At 36.0% G+C, this 23,111-nt stretch overlaps 1 protein-coding gene across 1 annotated transcript in view; it reads right to left on the bottom strand.

Annotated features, from left to right (window-relative positions):
* LOC138698781 (protein glass-like) overlaps nt 1-23,111 on the bottom strand; it is a 60,627-nt gene that overhangs the window by 8,648 nt on the left and 28,868 nt on the right. Inside the window, exon 4 of the mRNA XM_069825005.1 lies at nt 11,649-11,879. Coding sequence (XP_069681106.1) covers nt 11,649-11,879 — 231 coding nt within the window. The remainder of the gene's footprint in view (nt 1-11,648; nt 11,880-23,111) is intronic.

The raw sequence follows: 23,111 nt of genomic DNA, 5'->3' as shown, positions 1-23,111 counted from the left end.
TCTTCAAGACCTTCAGGTGGGGAGAGGGACGCAACAGGAATCCATACTTCGTCATTTCCCTTAGAAATCTGTTGGTTTGTTGAATCTATTGAAAGCTCCTTTCAGATATCCAGATGTCGTATAAAATATTTTTGAATAATGCAGTTTTGACAGCGAGGTGCGATTGTTACCGATAGCCCTACTTGTTTGCGTGTTCTGATTGCAGAAATGGAAATAATGTCTTAACATCTGTTGATCATTTACGGGGCCTCAGCTTTATTTGAAGGCTGCTTTTAGTTTCGTAAATGGAAAACTAACTATAATGAATATTTATTTACACTGAATGAATTATAGTAAATTTAAGTTTTGAAATTTCCGATAATTATTATTTATGACTAGGGAGCGGATTTTTATGTGCTAAAAATTGTAAATATATATATATATATATATATATATATTTTATGTGCTAAAAATACGAAACTATTTGCTAAAAATACAATATATATATTAATTACTAGCCGTACCCGTGCGCTCCGCTGGCTGCACCTGTTAGAAATAAATATAAAGTAATTACGTAATTAAAATAGGACGGTTGATCCAGGGAACAACTTTTACAACAGCGCAAGATAATCTGCTTCGCTCATTACCCAATTTTTTTTGCACTGCATTTATTGCATATATATTTTATGCATTTTAACACGATTAAATTGAGCATAGTTAAAATCTGAATTATAAAATAATGGATTGCTAAGCTAACGTACTATTACTGCATACTAAATCAATACTCTCTCGTTGTTCGTTAATTCTCTGAGATTAAAATGAGTGTGCATAAATATTATTTTAAGAAATACAGAAAACGAATGTACAAAATAGCCTATCAAATTTTCTGTGCATAAGAAGCTATTTTAATCTTACCTGTCCTCGATTTACCCAGACGTTACTGTAATAACATTATAGCATTATGTCCATCTAGAGAAACTACACTTTCCAATGGTGAAACAATAATTAATTATACAAATCTGTTAATTTAGCTTCTGATATTACTTCATACAAACACAGAAACATTATCTGTAGGCTATCTTTCATAGCTTTCGATTGTTGCTGTCCAAGGCCCCTTATAGACGAAGTCATTTGTTTTTTAATTCATTACACGGCCTTAGATGACAGTTATTTTAATTTTAAAACTCATTTATCTCATTAAATATCAGTCCTATCAAAATTTTTCAAAGAGTAAAACTTATCGGAAATGATTTTGAAAGAAACTTTTGTTATGTAATATTTTTCACAAAAATCAATAATAAGCGATATATTTCGATTTATTTAATTCAGGCCCCCTTATAACCCCCCTTTTAAATAATGTATTTTGAATGCCATATAGCCTAAAATCTAAGTTACAACGAACTTAATTTATATTCCAATTTTCATCGAAATCGGTTCAGCCATTATCGCGTGAAAAGGTAACAAACATACAGACAGACAGACAGACATACAAACAAAAATTTCAAAAAAGCGATTTTCGGTTTCAGGGTGGTTAATTATATATGTTAGGACCAATTATTTTGGGAAAATCGAAAATTACCAGAAAAATTTCGGCTACAGATTTATTATTAGTATAGATGACAAAAATACCTTACTTAGTTTGGAAAAAAAAAAATGTTCCTAGGTACTCACCAACCACACTTGAGTGCTAGTAGTTAGCCGAGAACTGCAGTGAACAACAAAGGTCATCTCCAAAATCTCCATCACAAATGCATGACGATTATCTCTGAACAACGACTTATAATGTGAAAACGATCTTTCCACATCACAGGACGTCAGACGTGCATATTTAAAGAGAGGAATATCACAAACACAAACACCATCAATTTCACCTACAGGCACACCCTCCAATACTTGAGCAACTTTACACATGTTTTTATATCCACTGTTTTTCCCAAACACATTCTGGAATTTGTCCCTTAGTACTTGTACTTCTGAACCTGGTAGCGAGTCTAGTTTAATTTCCACGGCACGCACCTCCCCGTTTCAGACAACAGGTGTTTGGTTGTTTCGAGTTTTTTTATAGTGTCACACAAAGAGCTTAAATTTGCTAATAGGAAAGCCAAATCGGTTTTTAAACAACCATCTTTCAGTATATCTTGAAGGATATCGATTGACGAAGCCCGATAACAGGAAATCACAACAAGATAATATATATTGCCTTACTTGATAGACATGAGCGAGAGACGAGAGATTTGTTTAAATTAAATAACGTTCATACCAGAGCTCTTATCTGTTGTTTCACAAACAAAGCGTGGAATGAAATCATATTCAGCAACAATAAACATTCCTAATTATGTGTTGCAAGATCTCTCCTTCTTGTCCATGTTAATTTATTCTCTAATAATAACATTGATATGCTGCCTAGCAGTTCTCAGAACTTAAGGCGATACTATTACGAAAATGGATCACGGATACACCACACAGCGCTTAGAAACACGAAGCAACCAAGAATTCTTAAAAATGATAACGTACTTCTGAGTGATATAATTGGTTTAGTTTTAAAATATTTAAAATTTCTTGTAAAAAATTATTTAAGTAAAAACCTCCAAGATTTATGTGTTTATAATAGATTTCCTGAAAATATGTATTTACGTAATTTTTTTGTGAAATAAAATTCGGGTTTTAAATTTGAAACTTCATGTTCGGAATTTTTAACTTTGTTAATTGTGTTTTATCACACGCAAAACTAATATTTAATTACATAGGAATCCGCTCCTTATTTATGACACTGATTAATAATTTAATTAATTTACTGTTAAGAGGGAATGAATTGGTGATTCACATACAATTTGTTTAATTTTTCAGATATCCTTACCAAACTTTTCCATCAGCCTTCATTTTGATCCTACTCAAGAGATTTTTTAGTTTAATTGAGTTACTATAGCTACAGAGTAATTCTTATAGAACCGAAATCTGTAAATCAGAAACTATGAGACGGATTCGTTTCAAACCACTTTTAAAATCAAGCGCGTCTAATGTCACACCGTACATTATCTACAGATGACATTATCAGTCTGCCAACGATTATGTATGAACCACATCTATTCTGTAGTCTTTGCTGACATGGCACATACCCCAGCAAGGTAATATGTTAATAAGAAAGTCCTGATAACGAGCCCCAGAACGTATGGCCCTTAATCTATCATCAAGAACAACCAGGTCAATTTCAAAGAGTGCGTGTTTCTTTACGCCTAAGGGCAGAGGAATGCATTGCCATGAATGGACGTCACATTGAGCACCTCCTATGAACAAGTATTCATATCTCAGAAAGTATGTGTTGTAGGACCCATGTTTATTAGACATTTTTTTCTTGTTTTGATGTATACTAGCACCTCCTAAAATATTGCATACTTTTACTCTGTATATCAATATTTTCCCAAACACTTTTTACCCGTCCCAAAAATAGGGTCATCTATTGAGAACTAGCGGAACTATTTCAACGTTCATCAATTTGTTATATCTTTGGTTCTGACTTACCCCGTGGTTAGAAAACTCGCTTACACAATCAGAAAATTGAAGGTCAGATATCTTTGAACGCCTATGAACAAGCTCTAACCTAAGTAAGAGCAATCACTCTTATGGCCGAGTGCACCAATCTTGATCAAGGGTCACGAGAATACGGTAAAAAGAAAACCGCGGTGAAACTACGATTGCAGTGCACCGACAGTTGTCCTCGGTAACAGAAACTCGTTCTTCTGACCGCTCTCTTCACCCGGGTTAACTCGGAGATTGCGCCCAATTGTTACGCGCTTCGTTTTTGTTAGACCATTCTGTTTGATTCGTTTGTTTATAACGCTACAGATAGAGAAAATGAGTATGGAGAACAGAAAAAGAACCCCGAATTTTTCAGGTCATGAAATATGGGTTCTTGTAGAGTTAGATTGCTCTTACGCATTGGCCGCATTTATTTATTTATTTATTTATTTATTATTATTATTATCATTGTTATTATTATCATTTCCAAATGATGTGTCAAAAATGCTTTTGAGTATCTTTTTTGCTCCACACTCGAACTATAACAAAATATGTCAACGATTTAGCTAACTTGTAGAGAAATCATCAGACGTTACTGACAACACGAGTAAATACGGTAAATTCGCGAATGTCTGTGGTAAAATGTTGGATATATAAGACTTTAAAAAAGTTAATTATTATAGGGTAGAGTAGCATAAATCGCACCGCTTCCTAAATGGCACCACTGCTAGTTTAAAACAAGTTACTGTAGTATTGTAGCATCTAGTGGTATTGTTACAATCTACCATATGAACTTCCACCATGTCACTTGATTTCTGCCACTTCTTTGTGCTAGCAATGTGGTGATAGAGTATTTAATATAATCGCTCAGGTGGATGTAAATTTAGCTAACATTTTGTAACTAAATAACGGATTTGTATGCAAAGGAATCCATAATCTTAAGATGTTATTGGTTAAAAGAATATTAAAGAACATTTAACTTAGTACGATTTTCAAACATGTGGTGATTATAAGCTAGAATGAAGGAATTAATAACTTATGACGTAGTTTCTTAATTCGCACCACTTTGTAGGTGCCTAATTCGCACCGGTGCGATATGAGCAACTGTAGCAATTCTAGCCGTACAAAAGAAGGCCCAAAAATTTTGACTGAACGAGGAATGCATCAGGTGGGTGCAATATCAAGTGGTGAAAAGGGCGTTAATACAACAAGTATGTGTTGTACAAGCGCACCAGATATTTTGTGCCACCTATGAAAATTTTTAAACGTCAAACAGTGCATCCTACATTATCAGCTGGTGTTCTTCCAGGATCGTTATTTGTTTGCTCTGATTCAGGTTACATCAACAGTGAACTATTTGTCGAATAGCTCAAACATTTTATTTGCCACTCAAACCTGCCATAGAAAAAAGTGCTGCTTCTGTATGTCCACCTATACGAACCATTCTAAAAATTTAGAAGCTAGATTATCTCGGGAAAATGATGTGCTCCTATTTCAGCTTCCTCGTCATAATACTCAGAGGCCCAGCCTTTAGATGTTTCTATCTTCAAACCATTTGAGACAGCTAAATCATGAAGCAGTTCTTAGGTGGCTTGGAGATAATCGTGGAGAAAAGGTGACGCAGTTTACAGTTTGAACTGCCTGGTGAAGCACATGGCAAATGTGTAACAATAAAAAACGCATTCAGGAAGTTTAAATGGTAGGTAATTTATGCTCTATTTTTTCAATTTCATTTGAAGATGCGTTACTCTCTTTCATTAATTTCAATAAACTTGTAATTTGCATTTATTACATTATTCATATTAAATCCTGTTCAATATGTTCAATATTAAAAGCTTTCCTTCATCCTGTTCCCTGCAGTTAAAGAGGTGCGCTTTAAGAAACCGCAGGTGTTATTTAGGAAACTAGTTGCCTCAATGTCACCACTGACAAGTGTTTCGAAAATGTCATTCTACTTCAAAAATATTAAATCAAATTCAAGGATTCTTTTTTTACATGAAAGGTAAATGTTCTGGGAATGTATTTCTGTAAAGGAATGCAGAAAATAAAAATTGTATTGTTCAATAATAGTTATTTATGGTACTTGTGAGGTAAGTGCATCTTTATTGCACGAGTGGAAAGATTTAAGCACGAGGCGTCAGCCGAGTGCTTAAATTACACGAGTGCAATAAAGATCACGCTCACAAGTACCATACGTAATTTTATCCATGACCGTAACGAAAAATTATGTTTTATAAAAGAAAATATGTTGAAAATAAGTCCTCATGTAATCACATACCATGGCATGGATTTTAGAATCAATACGTGTACTAGGTAGGTCATGATGTAGGAGGCCATGATTAGTAAAGAATGGTATCTAAGGCGTTGGATAAATAACAAATTATAATTAATTATATAATTTTAATATATATTTTTTCACTTTAAACGTGTATTTTCGTCTTTTTGAAGTTTCAGGGATTACTTAGAAGTGTTCACAGGACTAATGTGATTAAAATAATTTCACATTTTACTTCTGTAAACTTAAGAGGAATATTAAAACTTAATTAATCATCGTGTATGTTTAGCTCAGTTGGCTAACGCGTGTTGTTTTAAAATACTGTAAACCCAACTTCGTAGGTTCAAGTCTCCTCCTTTTGGGATCCAAAAGGTAAATTATGACAAAATTAAAAAAATATGCATATTAGATATGGATGTAATGTACAAATTACGACGTAGCAGATAGAGAAAAGAGAAGGAGATTGATGGCCAGTTTTTCCAAATAATGTTTAATTTGGCTTAACAAATGTTAAATTAACAGCTGGTTTATTTTTAACGTTTTGTTAAGATATTTTCCATTTTTCCAACATAATTTTGTTTAAAATAACCAACACTTAACTTTAACTGTCGTTAATACTATTCTAACTACTCAACAGCAGTTGGTAATGATTTTGCATATATAAGACAACTTCTTATTGGCTGATATTATTATTTAAATTCTGTACTATGGAGTAAGTCATGAAACATGTGTAAAATCGTAACCTGTTACAGTAGCCATGATTCATACAGTACAGAGAATTGATAAATGAAAGTTGCATTGACTGCTATTCAATAATAATAATTATTATGTATGGTTACATTTTATAATGCTAAATATGAATTTCTGTTTAGAAAAATCTCAGCATTATGACCACCAGGTGACAATAATTACACGAATGTGTGTGTAGTCAACTGTACAGAAAACCCCGAGGAGAATTCCGTATCATATAAAATTCTCTAATTTAGGTTCATGTATAAATTATATGTAATTTCGTCCTAAAGAAGCAATTGCTGCTGAAACATTTTATTATTTACTCAATGCGTATTTTGAAGCACTATTGACATCGGCTATAGTTGAAGAGCTAATAACATAGAATCTAGAGTTAATAGTAGCTAGTGAATTGAAACAAGTGGCCTATTTCAACTAGGTAACATACAACTGAGTTTTATTTTAAGACATGGAAGTGATTATTATAACTACATACCGGTACCTAAGAAATATTAGTAAATTAATACATAATGTGCATTGAAACATAACAAAACTTAATTGGTATATTAACTTTCATTTATTAGAATTATATTATAGCTAGCGATAAGATATGTTTGCACTGGCTTTAAAACAGAAGCGAAAGAGCTGGATTCTTGGAATTTATAATCGTTTTCTTTCCGATGGAAATTTAATTTTCCAGCAGGATAATCACCCCGCGCACACCGCCATAAACGTTCAAAGACGGTTCACGGAAAAGCATGAAAAAGAGGATTGACAAATATCGAGACATCCCACCTCAAAATCCAGATCAGTTCTGGGATCAAGTTCTGGTTACCTGGGAAGATTTCGCTAAGGACCAGAACTATTTCCGCGATCTGGTGGACTCAATGCCTCGAAAATGCCAGGCAGTGATAGACGCCGATGGCATGTGGACAATGTATTAGATCCACATGTGTATTTCTTTTATTTTTCTTTAATTTGTTTGTTTATCTTTGTTTTATTTCGGGAAGAAAATTGATCTCCCAAGAGTTTTTTAAATTCTCCTAGTGGAGCCAGAGTTGCGAAATAATAAGTTCCACTACACAAAATTATAAAAATGAAGAAAGGTAACATGTATAAAAATTAGTTACGTTAAAAAAAAAAGTTATCGCCGAGAACCGAACACCGGCCCCTGGGATGGCAAGCCAACACGCTACTGACTAGGCCTACTCCATCTGGGTACCATGAAGTAACTAGCGCGACGAGGCACATATAGCTGCTAGGCTTGAAGTCTACGGACACAGCTCACATACAAACGTAATCGTGTAAATATTTCAATGTTCAGTACTAGTTAATGTTTCATTTGGATTGATTTACTGAAGCTTGGTGAAACCGTCCCTTACTCTAAACATTCCTCAAAGAGGAACATAACATGTTACTTTCACAACTTTTGTCTGAACAGCTGTGGTGTTATCAGCCATGTTTAACTGTTTGTTAAATGAGTTAACGGCCTGAAATCCTACATTTAAAGTTAACAAACGGTTAAGAATCTGTTAAGCCAAACTGGTGTTGAACAAATGGAAAAACTGTATTTAACAAACTGTTGAAGGTTTAACAGTCGTTAAGTCTTCTAACAATACTTGGACAAACCGGCCATGAGTGTATGTATATTTAAGGAATGGTAATAAAGAAGTAGAAGTAGTGACATCTAGTAAGTAATATATTAACTTCTTGAGTAATAGTTCAATGGAAAAGTATACGTGTGTACCCGGGTACTAGGAAAATTCTAATGAACTGTGAGATAAAGTTCAAACTGTGAGGTGAAGTCTTTATCTCACTAGTGAAATAAAGTAATGTTGAATAAAAGCCTACTTTACAAACGCAAAAGTATTTAGTAAAGGCATGTTTTTCGTTATGGTCATGGATAAAAATTAAAAATGCTAAAGTGGTGCGATATACGGAACCTTACCCTATTAGTCTTTCCTCGACACTAACCGGCTGCTGAAAGTTCATCGGCAAATGCGAGATGTTTTCAGTTTACTCATCATGTAATCAAAAGTCTCCATTGTCATTTTTGTGTAGGTCTATTCTTTGAGCTTATTGGAAACTTCCTGAGAACGAGATGAAGATGATGAAATTCTCCGTACTCTTGGCGTTCCATGTAGATTTGATGAGTTTTTATTCTTCTTTAAAGTAAGAAATGCACCAATATTGTCTAGTAAAAAGAAATCCCTTGTCTTCTTGTTCTCCGTAATTAACAAAGATCTGACCAAACATGTGACGATCTCGTCGTTGTTGCCCGCTTTCGCAAGTTGGACACCCTGAGATGCGATGCAACACATCGCTTGAATTTGCTTGAAGCAGTCGCACACCACGCTCAAACAGGATTGAAATTCGAGCATCGCCAATTGAAGTGTGTGATCATAGTTTACTATATACAGTCACGAGGCTTGAGTTTTGAGGGTGCTAGAAACAATAGACTGTGACGGTACTATTTTGCATTGCCTGTAATGAGACGATATTAGCGATCCTAGTGGTGAGCAACTACCTAATATTTGCATATTTATTACGTATTGAGCTTCGCGACTGTGGTGTGATCCCAAAACTCACTCAGTCCAATTGGACATTTTTACGATATATATTTTTACGATAGGCCTATAGATTGAAAACAAATATTCAAAATGGAAACGAATAAATCAAGGAGTGAGACAGGGTTGTAGTTTATCTCCTCTATTATTTATAATATACATGAATCACATTATTAAGGAATGGAGATTGAAACCACATGGAAGTTTACCGATAAGTCGTTTGTCCCAAATAGATACCTTATTATTTGCTGATGATATTGTGTTTATGGCAACTTCAGAAGATAATTAAAACGTTTGGTTTACAACTTTAATCAAATGGCAGAAAGTTTCAATATGGAAATTTCAACTGACAAATCTAAAGTTTGGCTTTTTTTAAGGAAAGGAACCAGTCCGTAGCAAAATATGCATCAATAATAAGATCATCGAACAAGTCAAAAATTTTAGTTATCTCGGTTACCAAATTTCATATGAAGAAGAAAAGGATTTGAATGAGAAAATTATTAAATTCAACAGAGCAATGGGGATAATTAATCAGATATTCAAACCAACCTCAGTACAAAAACACACGCGCATCAGAATTTATAAAACATTGGCCAGGCCTAAACTCTAAATACAGACAAAACAGGAGATCACATGTCATCAGAATGCCTCGTTCTAGAATTCCTCGCCAAATTTTAAATTACCATCCTGTGGGCAAGAGATCCTTGGGCAGAACGTTCAAGCGTTGGCAAGAGACCGTAACGGGCCAATAGGCCCAATACATGCAAGGATGATGATGATGATATATATCGATGGCTGAGAACCGGACTGTTCTAAGTCAAACTTTTTATAAGAAAGAAATCTGTGATTCATTGTGTTCCAGTTCTTGTATGCATATATGAATCGAACAAAATTGTAAATATTCCTCTACATAAGCTGTGAAGCTATTCCAAATTGTTTCATGAAGCTTTGAATGTCAGGAGCTTAAAATAGCTCTACTGAAAATAAAAATAGTAAAATGGACTTGAAACGGTCTGGTTCTGAGCCATCGATTTGATGATTATGTTTGAGACCTTTATCATTATATCTTAAGCTTATTTTCTTCCAAAACAACGCCAATCCTTGTCTAAAAGTTTTTGTGTTATTGTGCATGTCACTTGAAAACTCAATCAGTCCGTAGATTGGTGGATAAAAAAAATATACCGGTCCATTCATAAAAATGGACTGAACGCGTTTTGGAATCACTCTCTTCAATTAGCGTTGCGCGCAAGAAGACAAATGAAACCCACGTAGGCTGTTCTCATTTCCATGGTGGCGTTTGAATGTTGTCGCTTGAAGTATCGTACAGGGACATCACTTTATTTTTACTAACATTTCTAATATTAACCTGGCTATACCTTTGGATCAACAGGAGAACAGGAAACACCGTTTGCTACCCTCTTCCACGACTGGAGTTCGATGATACTGGCGTAAAATACAAACAAATCACTTTACTAGGTGTAGGAGGGAAGAAAAGTAGTTCATCCATTTACGTGAACTAGGAAATATCACGCTTTTGACTTTGATAATTTTCATAACAATGAGGGTTTTTACTCACGAACTGAGCTATCCATGCGGATGTATATATTATGTAATGTACATTATACTGTCTACAGCACATTAGCGTACACTATAGAGAATAAATTTAAATTGAAAAATAATTATAATATGGATATTTAAACACATTTTTGAAAATGGTGGCCGTTCATTTCGATACAGGCTTCAATTCTTTTGTGCATATTATCGCGCTATAGACTATTGCACCTAATCCCAATTACCAGTTTCGTCCTTTGTAACTAGTAATTCATGTTGAAATAATTCTGTACCTACTCTATAAAAGAGTACCTTACGTACTGTAAATTCAATCTTCACTTCTGCCCGATCCGAAAAGATAAAATTACTCAGACATGCTATCTACTGTCCGTCCAAGTGGTTATGTCGCAGGGTCGTAGAAAGGGGGGAAATCACGTGACAGTTAATTACTTAACGAGGCCCTTTTATTTAAGTTATTTTAACAGTTGTATAATATAACGCAGACGTCCAATTCCTAACAGAAATTAATGTTCTCAGAAAAGAGCTAATACAGCCAGCCACTAGCCTTTACAGAGAGGCGAATAGAAGCTGGTGGGGGAAACCGGGATGCGACGTAGGCAAATGGACGACAGTACCTGTGCGAAAATGATTCAATATTGAAAGCTCTTTCGTCACGGAAAACGCGAACATATTTTTGGAACGTACTGTTTACTATGACCGTAAGGATACTATGACTGTATATGCGGTTTTGGATCTGTGTGGAGGATGGTTGAACTTCATTAGTAGAAGGGGTGGGAGTGAAGTATATTCAAAAACTCAGGTACAATAAAAATTGAAGTAAAAATAAAATGATTTCCCTGTACTACCGTTGCTCAACCCTGCATCCCAAACAGGACATGATCTTAGACAAAATAAACTTTATAAATGAGCTCATTCATTTTTTCTTACGTTTAAGATTAAATTTGTAAACTTCCCGAGTGCATATGGCACCGGCCGGTATTTAATGACGATGCTGGTACTTGGGCACGCACCTGCGGACACGTCATCTGGTGCTGGAGGTTGTCCGTCATGTTGGCCGGGTAGCCGTGCATGGTCATGTTCATGGACACGTTGACGCTCATGCTGGGGAACATGTTGTGGTGCTGCGCGTGTTGACCGGGCGTCTGGGCGCCTGGCGCCGCACTCGTGGCGAACATGCCGCCCTGGTCCTGCGCGCCCGTGCAGTACTGCGGCGTGGCGTAGCCCCCCGTGGGCGACATCATCTGCAACACCACAAAATGGTAATGATGATGATGATAATAATAATAATAATAATAATAATAATAATAATAATAATGACAATGATAATAATGACAATGATAATAATTGTACAAGTTGAGAACGATACTTATTATTGGACATCTTTAAAACACACAGAAGATAAGTGCAAAAACAATATATGTAGATGTTCAAGAATTAATGTTAATGTTATGTTTTATTTAACGACGCTCGTAACTGCCTTGGTTTTATCAGCGTCGCCGTATGCCGGAATTTTATCCCGCAGGAGTTCTTTTACATGCCAGTAAATCTACTGACATGAGCCTGTCGCATTTAAGCACATTTAAATGCCATCGACCTGGGCCGGGATCGAACCCGCAACCTCAGCCACAGAAGGCCAGCGCTATACCAACTGCATCGCCCCGACCGACAATAATAGTTTAGTAATAATGTAATAATAATAATTTAGTGATAATATAATAATAATTATTAATAGTAATAATAATAATAATAATAATAATAATAATAATAGTTATAATAACCTAATAATGAGATCAATATAACACATCTTAAAATACAAAAGAGAAGTCCAATAGAGATGAACCACTTTTTTTAGGAGTCGGTATTTGGAAATGTCTGTAGGTTATTGTAACGCAATAAAATTAATATACACATTATTATTTAGGAAATTCTTTATTGACCATATTTCACTATATTACATAATCATATATTAGTTAAAGTGCAGAACCTAAAAATGTAATTGTCAAATGTACGACGTTCTCCTATAAGGATATAGTACATATAATTATATACTTGGACTTTTCCAGATGCTTTGACACAACCAAATAGATCACATCTTGATAGATAAAGAGACATACTGGTATAGCAGACATTCGAACTTTCAGGGGGGCAGACAGTAATTCTGACAATTATTTGGTAATTGGAGAATTAAGAGAAAGACTATCATTAGCCAAGCGAGTAGAGCAACAAGTTAATATTAGTAGATTCAATATCCTGAAATTAAAGGACGAGGAAATTAAGCAACATTATCTGGTCGATATTTCAAATAGATTTGAACACTTTAGGAAGCTCTGACGAAGTTGAGAAAGAGTTAGATGTTAATAGCGTGTGAGAAAATACCAGAGATAGTATCAAAATTGCAGCTGAGCAGAGCGTACGCTATTATAAAACTAAGAAAAAGAAACCGTGGTTTGATGAAGATTGTTGCATGGTAGTAGAAAGAAGGAAACAGGCAAAATTGAAATTCTTACAGGATCCAGTTGAGGCGACTAGAGATAATTATTTCAATAAAAGACGGGAAGCAAATCGTACGCTTAGGAATAAAAAGAGAGATTATTTGAAGGACAAAACTGAATGAGGTAGAAACAAATAGTAAGAATAAAAACATTCAAGATTTATATAAGGGTATAAAGGAATTTAAAAACTGATATCAGGCAAGGGTAAACGTGATCAGGGATGAGAATGAAGACTTGCTTGCAGACTCTCATTCAATCCAGAACAGATGGAAAAACTATTTTGGGCAACTACTAAATGTACACAGGCCAAATAGAAATGATCGGGACGAAATTGAAATACAAACTGCTGAGCCATTTATACCCGAACCCACACTTTCTGAAGTCGAAATTGCGATAGAAAATTTGAAAAAGTACAAGTCTCCAGGTATCGATCAAATTCCAGCAGAATTAATACAAGAGGGTGGAAGTGCATTATATAGCGAAATTTATAAGCTTGCACTTGCTATTTGAGAAAAGGAAATTGTACCAGAACAATGGAAGGAGTCCATAATTGTACCTATTTTTAAAAAGGGGGACAAGACTAACTGTAGTAATTTTCGAGATATATCACTTTTGTTGACGTCGTACAAAATGTTGTCGAATATTTTGAGAAGATTAACTCTGTACATAGATGAAATTATTGGGGATCATCAGTGTGGTTTTAGGCGTAATAGGTCGACTATTGATCATATTTTTGTATTCGACAGATATTGGAGAAAAAATGGGAATGTAAGAGTACAGTACATCAGTTATTCATAGATTTAAAAATGGCATCTGACTCGGTTAAGAGAGAAGTTTTATATAACATTCTTATTGAATTTGGTATTCCTAAGAAACTAGTTGGATTAATTAAAATGTGTCTTAGTGAAACTTACAGCAGAGTCCGTATAGGGTAAACTAGGGTCCGTTGGACAGTCGGGCATGTTGGACACTCTGTACTTTAACGTGTTACCTCGCCACTTGTGGGCACCACATTCTGCTAGAAGTCAATGACGGAAGTAGCCCCACTCGTGGCTATTTCCGTCATTGACTTCTAGCAGAATGTGGTGCCCACAAGTGGCGAGGTAACACGTTAAAGTACAGAGTGTCCAACATGCCCGACTGTCCAACAGACCCTAGTTTACCCTATGCCAGTTTCTATCTGATGCTTTTCCAATTCACTGCGGGCTAAAGCAAGGAGATGCACTATCAACTTTACTTTTTAACTTCGCTCTAGAATATGTCATTAGGAAAGTTCAGGATAACACAGAGGATTTAAAATTGAACGGGTTACATCAGCTCTTGTCTATGCGGATGACGTAAATATGTTAGGAGAAAATTCACAAACGATTAGGGAAAACGCGGAAATTCTACTTGAAATTCTACTAGGGTTGGAAGTAAATCCCGAAAAGACTAAGTATATGATTATGTCTCGTGACCAGAGTATTCTACGAAATGGAACTATAAAAATTGGAGATTTATCCTTCGAACAGGTAAAAAAATTCAAATATCTTGGAACAACAGCAACAAATATAAATGACATTCGGAAGGACATTAAACACAGAATACATATGAGAAATGCCCGTTATTATTCGGTTGAGAAACGTTTGTTATCTAGTCTGCTGTCAAAAAATCGGAAAATTAGAATTTATAAAACAGTTATATTACCTGTTGTTCTGTATGGTTGTGAAACTTGGACTCTCACTCTGAGAGAGGAACATAGGTATGCTATGAGTGTTTGAGAATAAAGTTCTTAGGAAAATATTTGGGGCTAAGAGGGATAAAGTTACATAACGCAGAACTGCACGCATTGTATTCTTCACCTGACACAATTAGGAATATTAAATCCAGACCTTTGAGATGGGCAGGACATGTAGCACGTATGGGCGAATCCAGAAATGCATATAGAGTGTTAGTTGGGAGGCCGGAGGGAATAAGACCTTTGGGGAGGCCGAGACATAGATGGGAGGATAATATTAAAATGGATTTGAGGGAAGTGGGATATGATGCTAGAGACTGGATTAATCTTGCACAGGATAGGGACCGATGGCGGGCTTATGTGAGGGCGGCAATGAACGTGCGGGTTCCTTAAAAGCCATTTGTAAGCAGTAGATGTAATAATTTATTCGCTCCGTCCAGCCTCACGAAAAGAAAATTGTTTTTTTTTTTTATTTTCTACTATATACATTTCCATTTAAAATTAGATTGGATATGTATACAAGTACATGCTACGGTTTCGTGATAATCATTATGACATGTGTATAATGCCGTGCGATATTTGATTCGTAAGTAGGCCTACCTATTAGAATTTTTGAACACACAAAGCGCCTACATTGACATCATGTGCACAACGAATACTGTTCCCTCAATTCTTTCTTAAACACACGTTTGCGAACAGACGTTGTAGGTTTTGAGATAGTCTAAATCTAAGCAGGTAACCCACCACTGATAGATGCTTGTCTACTGGCTTATGACTCGGTTAAGAGAGAAATTTTATATAACATTCTTATTGAATTGAATTTAGTATTGCCAAGAAACTAGTTGGATTAATTAAAATGTGTCTCAGTGAAACTTACAGCAGAATCCGTATAGGACAGTTTCTGTCTGATGCGTTTCCAATTCACTGTGGGCTAAAGCAAGGAGATGCACTATCACCTTTACTTTTTAACTTCGCTCTAGAATATGCCATTAGGAAAGTTCAGGGATTTGGTGAAGCAAAGACAGTTTACTGCGCTGCCTTTGCGACGTCACTATTGCTAGTGATCACGCTTAAATTTTTGCCGATGCCTGTTATAGTCTATATTCGTGTTGTAGAGATAGAGGTTCGTGAAATTTGCAATAGGCGATAACGCGAGTTGTTTCCATTTTTTTTTTTTCAATTTCTTACACCATTTCTTTATGCTTCCTGCCATAACCTCACAAAAACACATTTTTGAATCGCTAAATAACGCGAATTCTAATAATAGCGTAGAAAGAATCAAGTTTTCTAACTAATTCCAGCAATAGTTTTCGCTTTATTCGCGAAATCTTAACATTTAAAGTACTTTTTAAGTAATATTTTCATACTTTCAATCCTTTATTTTCTTTTTTTTTTCGGCGGAACATTTCGCTGTTTTGTCAATAAATGAATGCAGTCGTCTATTAAAATCTATATCGGCCTAATTATTGTAAAACTGAATATTGATTATTAATCTTTATCACGCTCTTGACACTTTGTATCATTTAGGAATATGTTTAATATAACTACTTTTATGTGTTAAAATAAACTAAAATGTAATTGCCTAGTTGACTGATTTCAGCTTTATGTCAGACATCATTAGAACCTGTATTAGTTATCTTGTCTCGTCTTGACTATTCATGATAGGTGACATAAAGCTGAAACTGGTCAACTGTGCAATTACAACATCGTTTATTTTAACACATGAAAGAGGTTATATTAACTACATTCTTAAGTGAAAATTGATGCTGAAAATGCTGCATATGCTACTCTTATCATGTTTAGCATCTTAATCCAGGATTACAAAATCTGCATATAGTCTACATGGGCCATATTCATAGACATTCTTAGCGCGGGCTTCCGGTGGATGATCAGCGAACTAACGTTTTTCGTATTCATAAACCAGTGTTACCGATATGATATGAATTCTGTACAAGTAACCAGTCGATAGCCAGGGCTAGTTTAGCACGCTCGTAGCGCAGACTAGCGAAATGCCTATGAATAGCACCCTAAAATTTTAAAATAACACCGAAATCTTGAAATTTTGGAAACGACTTTTCCTTAAAAATAAAACTACTTTCACGGGACTCTGTGTATAGATAATATTTAACTGTTTTGCCAACAATCATAATTAATTTCCAGTTTCCAGTTAATTCCTCAGATAAAAATAATTCAAGCTTCTCCCACCTGATACTAATGAGTTACTTTGATTCTTATCAATTTTACGCCTACTGTACATCAACGTGCGCTTAATTTTACGTGGACATTAGTTTTGAGAAACTTTCTTGTACGGTGTTTGAATATAGGGGAAAGGTAGGAGAGAAGACAGGGGTAGGAGAGACAACGCAGGCTTTAGTTTCCCAGTTTACCGCTATGTTTCGCCTCATGTCTAAGCTCAGCGAGAGTAACAAGGAAGTGTGCTGATGCAGTGAAATTCTCCCGCGATTATATATTGTGACAGCGACGTGAGATTCGAACTCACGACCAGCGTCCCGCAAGAGAGAAGATCGCGCGGAGCACTTTGGGACGGCGCGCGGCGGAGAGAAGAGAGGGGGTGTATTACGTCAACGCGACGAGAGTGCGCGCGCATCTGGTGCTGGTAGAGAGGAGAGGGCTCTGGATTTTTCTGGAGTGCAATCTCTGGAGACGCGTCGAACTTTCGAGGCTACGTCGCTGTGATTATAAAAGAAGAAACGCCAGCGAACTCGAGCAGTTTTTCAGTTGATTAGTCAGCCAGTCAGTGAGTAAGCCAGAGCAAGCAAGCCAGTCTTGTGTACCGGAGTTCGACTCGAGTGTGCGTCCGCAACTGCGTCAGCATCCGAAGGCCTGAGTTCGAGTGCAGTGGACCGCAGTTGGAGGGACCTGAGTTCGAGTGCAGTGGACCGCAGTTGGAGGGACCTGAGTTCGAGTACAGTGAACCGTCTCTGAAGGTCTGTGGTTCGAGATACTGTGAACTCGAGTGACTGAGCTAGAAGAACTGTGAACTGAGAACTGATAGTTCTGATTTGTAAATAGTGCTTTGTAAATATTAGTTAAGATTAACAGTTCATTGTTGTTCGTAATAGTCCAAGTAAATTGTCATTGTCGTCAGTGGAGTGCACTAACGAATACTGTGTTGAGTGAAAATCCTATTGTTGACGAGAGCGTTTAAGGTGAATTGTAGAAAGGAATTATTGTTGGAAGAATAAAATCCTATTGTTGAGTTGAAATAAAATTCACAATATATTATTGTGTATTTTACATCGACTTTCTTCAATGAATTGTCGTTGGTATGTGCCTGAATTTTCGTCCAACATTTCTAATATTTTTATATAGCATATTTGTAGTAGTAATACTTAGGAATTGTAAAATTTTGGTGGAAGCTATATCCATCCACATGCAGTGTACACAGTTATATGCCGTTCGGCCATATTTTCTATTAAGCAGCTGGGTGCGTCATATCACCTATCAATTTAGGACAGATGACTTATCACGATGATAGGAATGATGACGCAGTTTGTGATCTATTTTTTTTATTTAAAGAAAGAATATACGGAAATTTTATTACACAGTTCGTCTAAATTATTAAAATAACGTTTCTTTAAATCGTAATAGGGTATTTGCAACTAGGTTTGGCGTATGAATCATGTCTCTGTTAAGTTTCATTGTGTTTTCTAAATTATTTTAAAGTTACAAGTATGCCAAATAAATAAATTAGAATGACAAATCGTGTTTCTTCATATTTTAATTCTTTTTTTTTTTAAATTTAAGGTTATCAAACATGCCACATAAATATATTAGAATATCTAATCGTGCTTCCTGGAGTGAAGAAGATTTAAGAAATGCTGGTCTCGCTGTTCTGGAAAAGAGAATGTATCTACGAGCAGCAAGTAAACAGTACAATATACTTTAAGGACCAGAGTTAAGAACAATAACTTCAACAAAAGTGTTCTAGGGACATCTTCACAGCTGGGGGATGAGGCAGAAAAAAAGTTGGTGAAGCACATTCTTGATCTGCAAGGTGTTGGTTTTTCTCCTAAAAGGAAAGATGTTCTGGAGATGGCCTTCAACATGGCGCAGTTTCTCGTTATAAAGACAACATTTAATACTGAGGACGGGAAAGCTGATAAAGTATGGCTGGCTTCCTTCATGCGTCGAAATCCTGAGCTTGCCATAAGAAAGGGTGAAGGTACTTCACGAGCAAGGATTGAAGGGATGAACAGGAAAGAAGTTGCTGATTATTTTCAGCTTCTATCAAGAATTATGGTGGAAAACGATCTGGTAAATAAGCCAGGCAATATTTGGAAGGCAGATGAAACAGGGCTGCAACTGAACAATGTGCCTGGAGAAGTAATTGCCGGAAATGGCAGTAAAGATGTTAAAGTCGTTACTACGATGGAAATTACAAAATACACTCAGGGACAAAAAAAACCGGACACTTTAATATTTGCTGGTATTTTGCAAAACATTATCTTCTCATACAATATTATGGTAGCCATCTGTTGTTATGGAGACGTGTATACATTGTTGATTGTTTTTTGTTTTATAAACAAGACATTACAACCAAATATTCCAATTTTTCTTTCGGAGTCTCAGTTATAACAATTTTGTCTCAACCATTTCGTGCTTCATTATCGTTATCATTCGTTATTTCTTTATTTTTACATTTTGTGAGTTTAAGTGGGTTGTAACATTTGTCTTTAAACAAGATGCGACCTGAAGATGTGGCTCGAGCTGTAGCCCTTTACGTTGATCGACGCAGTGTACGTTACATTGCAAATGTTATGAATATGGCTTGAAGCACAACCCATGATGCCATAAAACGGTATAGAGAGACCCTAGAATATACCAGAAGACCAGGTTTGGGTCGTCCAAGAGCTACAAATCCAAATGAAGACAGGTATATGGTGTTGAGAGTTCTTAGGGAGCGCAACCTGCCAGCTACTAGTGTAGCCCAGCAATTTGTTAACATGCATGGACGCCCAGTTTCGGCCAAAACAGTTAGAAGGAGGTTGAAAGCAAGTGGACTGATGTCAAGTAGACCTGCAACTGGTCCCAGACTTCTCAGGATGCATCGAGTTGAACGACTGCGTTTTGCAAATGATCACAGGGATTGGAGAAATGGACAGTGGAGCTGTGTTCTGTTCACTGATGAGTCCCGTTTCAATCTGTGCCCACCTGATGGACGTGAAAGAGTTTGGAGAAGGAGGGGAGAACGATTTTCACAGTGTTGCATTTCCGAAAATGTGCCGTATGGAGGTGGTGGAGTGATGGTTTGGGCAGGAGTGTGTACGGATGCTCGTACAGAGTTGGTTGTTGTTGAAAATGGGAGACTAACAGCTGATAGGTATATAAATGAATGTTTGGCTGATCATGTTGTGCCATTTGGCCAATTTGTAGGCGATAATTTTGTTTTAAAGCATGATAATGCACGGCCGCATATTGCCCATGCGGTCGGAGATTATCTCCAAGAAGTGGGAATCCATGTTTTTCCATGGCCAGCAAGGAGACCAGACATGAACCCAATTGAACACGTGTGGGACGTGTGGACGACCGAGACCAGAATCGTTACAAGAGTTGAGGCGAGCACTTGGCGAAGAATGGGAACTTATTCCTCAATAAGACATTGCTAACCAAATTGAGAGCATGCCAAGACGTATGGATGCAGTTATTCAAGCCAGAGGGGGTAATACCCGTTACTAAAAAGAGTTTTTAATGTTTAAGGCACCATAAAATGAAAAAAACAGTTAGACCAAACGATGCCATAGTTACACGCCCTTTGTAATTTTTTTTGTAAATTTTCTCATCAGAGATTTTTTTTCAAATGTTGTCGTATAAGGTGCTAAATGAAACATTATTTTGTTTAAATGGGTTTTGTTTCATTTTGAAATAATTGGCAACAATATACAAGCAAATATAGAAGTGTCCGGTTTTTTTTGTCCCTGAGTGTATTTTCATTAAATGAAGAGTTAATATGTAACTCAATTAGTATTATAGGTATTATATAATGTAACTATAATTATTTTGTGACAGAATACACTCATAGTAATATTAAGTCCATAATGTCTGTACTCAGTATTCAATTTTTCGTTCAGCATCTCTCCTACACATAGTGCGTCGTCTATGAATACCATAGTAGGAGAGATGACGCATTGCAGGATTTATGAAAAATGATTAAAAATGAATATATAATTGATTTGAGTGTGAAATTAATATTTTTCCTGAAGCAAGTGATAATTAATGAATAAATAAATATTGTCTGTTTTTCAATATGTTTTATGTGGTTGAATATATACAGTATATTTATTTTGAAAAGTGCGTCTTCTCTCCTAGCTTTACCCTAGTCACTAATAAACGCCTGGTGACTGTTGACCGCATTACCGACGAGTCAGAGAAATTGCCGCTCCAACAAGGCGTTAGGCTTGCGGAGAGGGAAGAATGAGAGATTACTAGGGACCGGATTTTTATGTAATTACATATTATATTCCTTTCAACCTAACCGTATATAAATAACAAATCTTTGCGAATCTTGTAATTACCATTAATATATTAAAATTTGATACTACATAATTTTACATATTTATTCCACATTACATATTATGGCTTGATATTACATAAATTTACATATTTAGGGTTTCATTCATTTTTACTTCTCTAAAAGGAAAAAATAAACTTCTGCTGGGGAAGTTTAGAATTTGAAATACACAGATTTAAAAAACCTTTTTACCTACCTAAGAAAGGATATATTTCGGGATGAAACAAAACGACCTTGGTTCCAGAAAGTAATAGAGGCACTCACCCCATACTGTAAATATGAGTGAACAAAAGGCAACCTTTCTCACACAACTACCTCGTAATGTAAAAATCACTCAGAAAGTAGCGTTGCCTTCATGCGGTGGATGGGACGAGGACGACATGATTTGTCTCGGACTATAAATATAACGTCTGAACAAGCCGTTCCCATGCAATTTGCAACCTTACCCACCCTTTTCCTAATCTTTCCAGGGAAAACCCGTGTCAAGCCGCAATAAAGAAGCTGGAGAAAGGAACAAACTGGAAAGATGTTGAAAAATTAAAATAAATAGCTTTTCAGGTTATTGCTTGACCTCTTTACTTTAAATTTAGTAGACCTATAAGAAAATGGGAATTTACGAGCATTTAGAAAATATGGTCCTCGTCTGGAATAATCCTACCCTTCTGAATGAGACAGGAATGTCACTTTTCAAACAACAGTTTGTAAATGCCTGTAATTTGAGGTTTTAGTAGGTACTTTGTTTCTTACAGGGAGCAGCTAAATAAAATGCATGTGTCTCACGTCTCCTCTATTTTCTCCTAATCCAGTAAAGCGAAACAGTGCTTGCAGTACTTTTGTGTCATTCATTTCACTCATTTCTCTAGTTTTAGTACTTACAGTATAAAGTGCAAGTGAGTTTATCTACTGCTTTTAACTAACTAAAATGATCCCTGTATCTTCAACCCTAACGACAAAAATAAAATCATGCATTGCGATGGACGAAGCTTTCAGTACACATGGAAAAATAGTAATGTGTCAAGTGTGCGGTAAAACAGTCGGGTGCTCTATGAAATCACAACTGGAGATTCTTACCTATCCTATGCCTGGCAGATACTGATACTAAATATTTATATGATTTTACATATTTTGGTACATATTCAGCTTAATTTTCTTGCATAAATATGGAGATATTTCACACTTTGATATTACATAAAAATCCGGTCCCTAGAGATTACTAGGAATGGACAGTATTATTTGTGTGGACCAGATAATATCGTGGTAGTAATAATAATAGTAGTTGCAGCAATAATAGCAGTAATAATTTTAAAGTGATTTAAACTACAGTACAGACGTTATTCAGCGTATGTGGGATATGGTCGATGAATGTTCCCCGGAGAAACCTGAATTTTAAATATATATTGTTTTAATGTACCGAAGTACATATTATGATATTTCCATGCAGATATTCTGCGTCATCATACGATGAAAGAGTAATGGAACGGAGAAAAATTCTCTCCGGCACCGGAATTTGAACCCGGATTTTCAGCTCTACGTGCTGATGCTGTATCCACTAAGCCACACTCGATACCCATCCCGGTGTCGGACAGAATCGTCTCAGTTTAAGTTCCAACTCTTGGGTTCCCTCTAGTGGCCGCTCTCTGCACTACGTCATAGATGTCTATGAGCGTAGGACCGAAGTCCACACATGTGCTGAGGTGCACTCGTGCCGGAGAGAATTTTTCTCCGTTCCATT

Source organism: Periplaneta americana, chromosome 4 (genome assembly GCF_040183065.1).
Source record: "Periplaneta americana isolate PAMFEO1 chromosome 4, P.americana_PAMFEO1_priV1, whole genome shotgun sequence".
NCBI lineage: Eukaryota > Metazoa > Arthropoda > Insecta > Blattodea > Blattidae > Periplaneta > Periplaneta americana.
This window is presented reverse-complemented; position numbering and strand designations above follow the sequence as displayed.